Here is an 8690-nt window from a genome sequence, read left to right as displayed (position 1 = left end):
ATCCACTTTCAAATGCTTTCTGCAAGGTTATTCACCTTCCTGGTCTACATTCAGAGGGGATTCACTAGAGGCTTAAGACACGTGTATCCCCATTTCACTCTTTTGAAAAACTACAACTTTAAAATGGGTCAAAGGGAGATCAAATGATATGACAGTACGTTTTAAACTAACTCCATCTGCCATAATTGCGTTTATTATAATGCTCTCTGATCCTGCTACTATGGTCAGAGGGGATTCACCTGAGGCTTAATCCATGTGGTGACACTGCAAATGGATTTTGGGCTTCCACTGTCTCCCATAGCCTTTTGCAAACCAGGTAGGTATTCACAATTTAAACGTTATTACCATTCCCTCTGGATTTAGATTTTATTATCATGGGACACTAGAGGGGTAAAAATGGAAGCCAGAGAGGGGATCAATGGCAACACCTAGGTTATGCAGCACTAGGTCAAGCTCATTAGAGAGCCATTATGGTTAGACTATTAGGTGCACTGTGTAAGTATGTAAATATATTGACGATCATTATTGTCACGGTTCTCCATGTTGAAGAGGGCTATTTAAACACATGGAAATATAGAAGGCTAGAAAGGACCTTCATGTGCTGCGCAAAAATTGGAAGTGTTGTTATGAGGACATTGTTTTTAAATTTAGGTACAAAATAGATACAGAAATAATTGTAAATACACGTGCATAAGTGACGTATATAAAACACACACAAATGTATCATGAGGTACTTGTTGATGAAGCTCCAAGATTGCAGCCTTTGATATGGATTATAACTCATTATACATCATGATAAACGGAGAAACGACTGAAGTAGTCAAGAATTTCATTCTGGTGGGATCCACAATCAAAGCTCATGGAAGCAGCAGTGAAGAGATCGACCGTCTTCGCTGAGTGAGTAAATGTGCTGCAGAGCCCAGAACGAAGGGGCCACTTGGAGGTCCTACAGCACACCAGGTCCAAGCCGTGGTGCTTTCTTTCTATCACCCCATATACAGGTGGGCTTTGACAATGAACAAGACCAGAGAAGAATTCTTGTATTTGAACTAAGCTGTTGCTGAAGAATATGGAAAACTGCAACGGAGGTCAGAAGAACAACCAAATCTGTGCTAGAAGTACAGCCAGAATGCTCCCTACAAGAGAGGATGGTGAAATTTTGTCTCAAATTACTTCGGATGTTATCAGGAGAAACCAGTCCCTAAATAAGGGCATCGTGCTTGTACAGGGTCAGCGAACGAGTGAAGACCCTCAGTACGACGGACTGACGATGGGGCAAAATGTGCTCAGACATACAGTAGTGACTTGGGAAGATGTTCCCTTGAGTTTTGTTCAAGATTTGATACTGGGCTTTACAGGGGCAGTGGGATTATTTAACGTGGCTCTTCTGGGTAAGTCTCTAACTTCTACTGAATGACCTTTTCCAGCAAGGGTCTGGTAAATTTGGGGGAACGATACTGATAGAATTCACCTGTGAGGAACTGTGAACAGGATTCCCGGGAATGCCATCCTGCTGTATATAAAATGAGTCCTCTGAGAAGCTACCAGCAAGAGCCAGGAATGGAGCATGTTCTAGTCCACATTTTTTTGCTCGGAGTCGGAATCAACTCAACAACGTTCTAGGTTCTGTATAGAAGCACACACGATATTTAAATAACTATCATTACAGGGCTTATTCTCTCATAGTTTAGGTAATTAGAAGTGTGAGTTCAAGATGCTACCTTTAGGCAGACTCTTCTCTCTTCTGGCTCAGTTTACAAGACCTTTATCCCTTTTCAGTACCTGTGGGCTCAGCATTCTATGGAGATTCTCAGATGTCTTGGCATAAATACAGTGGTTCTCAACCTTCCTAATGCTGTGACCTTTTAATACAGGGTCATATTGTGGTGACCCCCCAACCATAAAATTATTTTTGTTGCTACTTCATAACTGTAATTTAGATACTGTTATGAATTGGGCAACCCCTGTGAAAGGGCTCTGACCCCCAAAGGGATCGTGACCCACAGGTTGAGAACTGCCGCTCTAGGAGGTTCTTAGAGCAGGGAGCCTGGGTTCCACTCTCAGCTCTTCTTTCTTTGTGGAAGTCTCTGCTCACTAGTTTAACCACTTTCATATATCAAAAGGCATTAACTCAATATAAAACCCAATACTGTAGATGGCATCCTGCCCCAGTAGCATCACAGAGGTTAGGATTTGCAATACCTAGGATAATTACAGATCCCAAAATATAGGACATTTACATAGTATGGAGAAAGTTAAGCTTCAGTAATGGCCTCAAAGATCTAAATGCATGCCATTAGAGACTTTGCAACCTGCTCATATTCAGAGTGGCTATGGCAAATGCAAGAAATGATGAAATCAAAGGCCTGACCAGGATACTTGAAAGGGCAACTCGAGGAGACAGAGTAAAACATTGTAAGGAAAAGTGCAAAGACCTAGAGTTAGAAAACAAAAAAGAACATGCCCACCATATCTTACCCTGGAGGAACTCCAGTACAAATTCAAGCCTCAAGTTGCAATACTGAAAGATACTATGGGCAAAACATTGAATGATGATGGACGTATCCACAGAACATGGATGGAACTCAGCATCACTGTACCCAAAAGAAATGGCCGACATGCAAACATTTTAAGAGGTAGCATATGAACAAGAGCCAATGTTGTTGAAGGAAGGAGTTCAGCCTCATTGAAAGCATTAGCCAAAGACAAGCATTAGACTGTGTGGATCACAACAAACTACAGATAGCCTTGAGAAAAATGGGAACTCTAGGATACTTCATTATGCTTATGCAGAACTTGTACATGGCTCAAGAGACAGCTGTGCAAAGGCAGGAGTACTGCATGGTTTAAAATCAGGGAAGGTGTGCATCAAAGTTGTATCTTCTCAGCATACCTACTCAATTTGTAATCAGAGAAGCTGGCTGTTATGAAGAAGAATGTAGCATCAGGATTGGAGGAAAGCATATTTACAGCCTACAATATGCACAACCTTGCTTGCTAAAAGTGAGGACATGAATGAAGCACTTGCTGATGAAGATCAAGGATTGCAGTCTTCAGTATGGATTACAACTCAATGTAAGCAAAACCAAAATCCTCACAACTGGACCAATCTGTAGCATCATGATAAATGTAGAAACGGTTGAAGTTGTCAAGGATTTTGCTTGCTTGCATCCACAATCAATGTTCATGGAAGCAAGAGTCAGTAGATCAAATGACACATTGCCTTGGGTAAATACACAGCATAAGTAAGACCTCTTCAGAGTATTGGAAAGCAAGGATGTTACCTTGAGGACTAAGCTGTACCTGACTCAAGCCAATGGCTCATACGCACGTGAAAGCTGGACAAGGAATAAGGAAGGCTGAAGAGGAATCAATGCATGTGAATTGTGCTGGTGAGGAGTACTGAAAGTACCACGGGCTGCTAAAAGGACAAACCAACCAGTTTTTGAAGAAGTATGGCCAGAGTGCTCCTTAGCCGCAAAGATGGCAAGACTTTATCTTATATACTTTGGACCAGTCTCTGGAGAACGACATCACGCTTGGTAAAGTAGAGGGGCAACAAAAAAGAGGAAGGCCTTGGAAGAGATGGACGGACACAGTGGCTGCAACAATGGGCTCAACAAGCTTAAGATGGTGCAGAATGTGCAGAACCAGGCCTTGCTTTGTTCTGTTGTGTATATTGTTGCTCTTGGTTGGAATGTGTTACACCCACCCTCAGAGATAACAAAAGATGGGGACTTAAGCCATACATTCCAGTAAAGTAGGATTCAGAGATACAGTCCACCCTAATCTTGGAACAGAGAACTCCCTACAAAGCCTTTTCCATTTTGGTCTAGCCTAGCTTATCTTACCAACCCTATCTCCTAATTTTCTTTCCTCATTGTTACATTTGTTTTGCTTTCCTTTGATTCCCCAGGAGTTTACAGTTTTCCTCTGGGGAATGCATGCTCCCACACAAACTTAGCAGTGACCAGTTGTCCCGAGCTGGCCCCAACTCATGACTCTATGTCTGGGAGCAGAACTGGGTGCTGTACTTTTTTACTCTTTCCTGGAAGTAGATCATGAGGCCTTTCTTTAAAGGTGCATCCTCATTTTATTTCCACTATTTACACATCCATTCAAAGTCAAAAAAATTAACTTCCACAAGATTTGACTTTCACAATAAGAATGTGAGATTATGGCAAATATGCCTACTTAGAAATGAACAAAGATTTAAGTAACTTAGGTCAGATGTAACTTTGAGAAAATCATTCCTAGAAACCATTTCTTTAGTCCCACACATTAGCTATCTTTCATGCAATACTTTTCCCTGATAGAAATATTTTCCAAAGATGATGGCACCTCAAAGCACATGTAAATATGAGCGTTCTTATATAACTACTAGTTTTAATTATGTCCACTTCAGAGTTAAGAATTCTTACGGTTTTTTTTAACAAAAGGTTAACCACAAGTATTAAAGCTGCACCTTGTGCCGTCACACCCACTAAAGCTACTTCATTTTACTTTCCCAGATTATTATATGTCCACAATTGATAAATATAAAACTACATGCCAGCGAATACATTTTTGCACTATAGCTTTCAAACAAAGTAGATTTAATCCTGAATGTACACAATAAAGTCAATATCCGGGGACTTTTCTTCTCCCTCACACATCCCCTCGTGTAAGGGTCAAACACCAAGGCCGTGATTTCAAGGGTCAACTCATCACAACCACGTCTGCAACATCTATCTTTCTGGGGAAAACGGTTAGTACGTGCCCTGAGAACCACGTGGGTACTTACTCTACAAACGCCCTGGAGCAGAGGCAACGGATCTTGCAATCCTCCGCCAGGTCTTCAATGAAGAGGAGCATTTCGGCCACGCGGCTCCACTTCTCGCAGCACATCTTGCTCGCTCCGCGGCAGCCTGGTCTCGAACGAGGCCTTCTGCTCTGTGATCAGGGGCTGACGAGCGGCCCGCCGGCCCGGCCAGCCCTGCAGACAAGGGTTAGGAAGTGGCAGGGCGGATCCCGCCGGGACGCAGGCGTGTCGCCGACGGAAGTGGCCGGGCGGCACAGGAAGGGGCGGGGCCTCGGTCTTCCCGCTTGGCTCCGCGGCCGGGCCACTGGAGAGCTCCCGTCGCCGCTCGCTCCCGCCCGGCCGAGGTACGTGCCGCCCGCGCCCTGCCCGCGCCGCGCGCCTCCCAGCTCGGCCTCCCCGGCCCGGCCCGTGTCGCCCCTCGGGAAGCTGGGGAGGCCGCGTGCCGGGACCGCGCGCGCGCCCGCGCCCCCGCGTCCCGGGTTCTCGGCGGCCGAGTGCGGGCTTCGTGCCCGAGCGGGAGGTCTGGCTTGGGAGACCAGGAGCCGGTTCTCCTCTCGTCTGGTCTTTCCCCGCCGCGCGAGGAACCCTCCCGTTTGGCTTGTTTAATGTAAATGGATGGAGCCCCGGGGACGTCGTGGTGACGCGTTGGTCTGCGATCTGAAGGGTCGGCAGTTCGAAACCACCAGCAGCTCCGCGGGATTAAGACTGGGCTTTCTGCTCTCGTAAACAGTTACAGTCTGGGAAACCCCACCAGAGGGTCGCTGTAAGTCAGCACTGACTCGATGGCAGTGAGCCGAGAATCTAAATTTAGGGGAGGCGAGGTGCTACCTTTCTTGAGGCCCCGAGACTTGCCCAGTGGACCTTTTCGAGCTACTTTGTGTATAACAGCTTAAGAAATGTAGGTAAGAATTACGAGCGTTTACTGCGGGACCCTAAGGAAATTGGCTGAAGAGTGTTTGCATTCTTTGAATTTTGGTTATGCCCATGCTAGCTGTGCACCTGGGCAACCGACCCAACTTGCCAGCGTCCCTTTGATCGTCTTTACAATGGAGGTGACTTATGTTAGCTACATCATAGGACTTCTGAAAGGCTAAGTGAAACCATGCATGTCCGGTGTTGCATGGGTGCTATTAAGAGTTTGAGTCGGCACACACCTTGCAGACTCTTAGCACAGTTTATCCCTGCGTTTCACAATCTGTAAAGTAGGTCAGTTCTCAGCTGCTAATGCAGAATAGAGAACATTAGGATATAGACAGGTGACGCAGCACTGCCGGATTTGGAAAAGGGCAGTCAGGCGTGTGATTCTGGTTGCAACTTGCCCAGACAGGTTTGTCAAAGAACTAGATCAGAATGCAAGTCCTTGGAGCCAGTAGGACTTGGTTTGTATTCTTAATGGCATTGATGTTTCTGTGGAACGATTTGAAAATGGGGTAAAATCTAGACATGTATGTAGGCCCCCAAACAAAACCAGCTACTCTCTGCCACCTGGTCGATTACAAGTCATAGCGACCAGATAGGACAGGGTAGAATTGTCCTTGTGCGTTTTTTGAGACTGTAGCTCTGTACGATGGTAGACAGCCTCGTTTTCCTCCTGCGTAGTCACTCGATTTGAACTACTGGCTTTTGGCTTAGCAGCCCAATGCATCACCACTACACCACCAGAGCTCCTTTTTGACATTTAGGGTGGTCACCAATATTTTGGCTACGTTTACCAATGCTGACAAAATATTAGTGGGAAATATGGGTGGAAAGCTGTAGAAGACTGATTTGAAATTAAACTACACTTCCACATCCTGTGGCTCCGATGTCCCACCAAACCGAATTCACTGCCATCGAGTCAGTGCTGACTCCTATTGGCCCTATAGGACAGGCTCTACTTCCCCTGCGACTTTCCAAGAGTATAAATCTTTACAGGAGCAGAAAGCAAGCTTTCTTGCTTTGCCCAGCCTGAGTTCATGGATAGGCTCGTTTTAAGAACTCAAGAAGGTCAGAGTGCTGCAGTTACAGGTTTTGTGTGCCTTGAATTGATTCCAATTCATAGTGATGCTTTATGACAGAAAAGAACTGTCCCACAAGGTTTCCTACATTGTAATCATTATAGGAGCGGATTAAGCCACTGGGTCTTTTCTCCTGCCTGAGCCACTTGATAGGGTCTAGCAACCAACGTTTTGGTCAGCAGCCAAGCACTTAACTATTGTGCTACCAAACCATGGAACTGATTCTGTTACACTCTGACCCTGAAGGAAAGAGTAAACCTACCCCTGTGGGTTTCTAATACCCGTCAATCTTTCTGGGACCAGACAGCCACATTTTTCTTCTTCAGAGAGGCCAGTGAGTTTGATCCACTGGTCTTGGATTTAGCAGCTCAAATCCTAAAATACACCCATAGAAATGTGCAATTTTTTTGTTTGTTTTACTTTTGTTTTTTAATGAGCGACTAAGTTAATAAAGTCGAAACCAACTCCAAAATCCCTGCTATCAAGTCAATTCTGCTTCCCAGCAACCCCTTAAGATAGAGTAGAACTGCCCTTTTGGGTGTCTAGGGCTGTGTATCTTTTTAACAATTTTATTGACATTCACATATCATACCATTCATTATTTCAATCATATTAAAAAGTTCTGTAATCATCACCAAAATTAACTTTAGAACATTTTCCTCTTTCTTGTACTCCTTGTTATTAGTTCCCCACCCACCCCCCACCTCTCCTGCCATCCCCCTAAGACAATATTGATCCACTCAGAAAATATTAATACATGCTGTCTCTATAGATTTAACTATGCTGGATTTCATGTGCTGAAAAATATACACGACGACGATGACAACCAAAGAAACCAACCAAGATAATAAAACAACGAAACAATAACAATAAAACTGAGAAAACTCTCACTTGAATGCAGAAAATAATAAGAACTACCACAAATTTAAAATGAGTCAAAAGGGAGAACAAATGATAAGGTGTTAAGTTTTCATCTAACTGAATCTGGAGTAATCCACTCTCCGGTGTACTCTGTAGCAAGGCTGTTGCATCCTTGGTCTACGGCCAGAGGGGTTTCACCAGAGGCTTAGTCCTTGTGGGAGCCTACAAATAGATTTTGGTCTTTCACTGTCATCTGTGGGATGAGACAGCAGTCTGGCAAATTATATCAGACCTAGAGTCATCCATATTGAGGTTGTCAGAAAGCGTCATCTTTCTCAGCAGAGTGACTGGTGGATTAGAACTGCTGACCTTGTGGTTTGCAGCCCAGCTCTTAAGCCACTAGTCATCAAGTAGAATGAAGAGTTTACTAGAGTTTGAAGAGCATTCCGACTTACTTTCCTCACGAATAACTGCGAAAGTTAATTCATATCAGAATTTAGAGTTTGAAGCTTGAAATATAAACAGTATTTTAAAAATATTGTTCACTGATTGCAATGGATTTTATATGGTAAAAGGATTGAGTTTGCCAGATGTCTAGATGAAATAGTAGATAAGCTTCTAATGTTTCCAAGTAGGATGCATATATACTAAAACTGAGTACCAGACCTCTGTTAAACTATTAAAAATATATATGCCCCTCCCCCAAAGGGAAATATTTGAAGAAAAGTGAGTACTTCTTTCAATTGACATTTTTAGAATATTCTCAAAGCAAATGATAACATAAAAAGTAAATGTATAGATCTGTTATCATCAAGGACGGCAATGGGTGTATTAATATGAGAGTACCTTAAGAAGTTCATAGGACATTTCCTTTATCTTTTTTTAAAATCGTTTTATTAGGGGCTCATACAACTCTTAGCACAATCCATATATACATCAATTGTGTAAAACACATTTGTACATTCATTGCCCTCATCATTCTCAAAAAATTTGCTCTCCACTTAAGCCCCTGGCATTAAGTCCTCATTTTT

General features: G+C 43.6%; 1 protein-coding gene across 1 annotated transcript in view; it reads right to left on the bottom strand.

Moving 5' to 3' along the window:
• Nucleotides 1-4955, bottom strand: part of TGS1 (trimethylguanosine synthase 1) — a 37509-nt gene extending 32554 nt beyond the window's left edge. The window contains exon 1 of the mRNA XM_045292908.1: nt 4784-4955. Coding sequence (XP_045148843.1) covers nt 4784-4887 — 104 coding nt within the window. The 5' untranslated portion in view covers nt 4888-4955. The remainder of the gene's footprint in view (nt 1-4783) is intronic.
• Nucleotides 4956-8690: the final 3735 nt, after the last annotated feature.

The sequence above is a fragment of the Echinops telfairi genome, unplaced genomic scaffold (assembly GCF_000313985.2).
Source record: "Echinops telfairi isolate 266 unplaced genomic scaffold, ASM31398v2 ScPeMD7_1;HRSCAF=3_0, whole genome shotgun sequence".
Lineage (NCBI taxonomy): Eukaryota > Metazoa > Chordata > Mammalia > Afrosoricida > Tenrecidae > Echinops > Echinops telfairi.
This window is presented reverse-complemented; position numbering and strand designations above follow the sequence as displayed.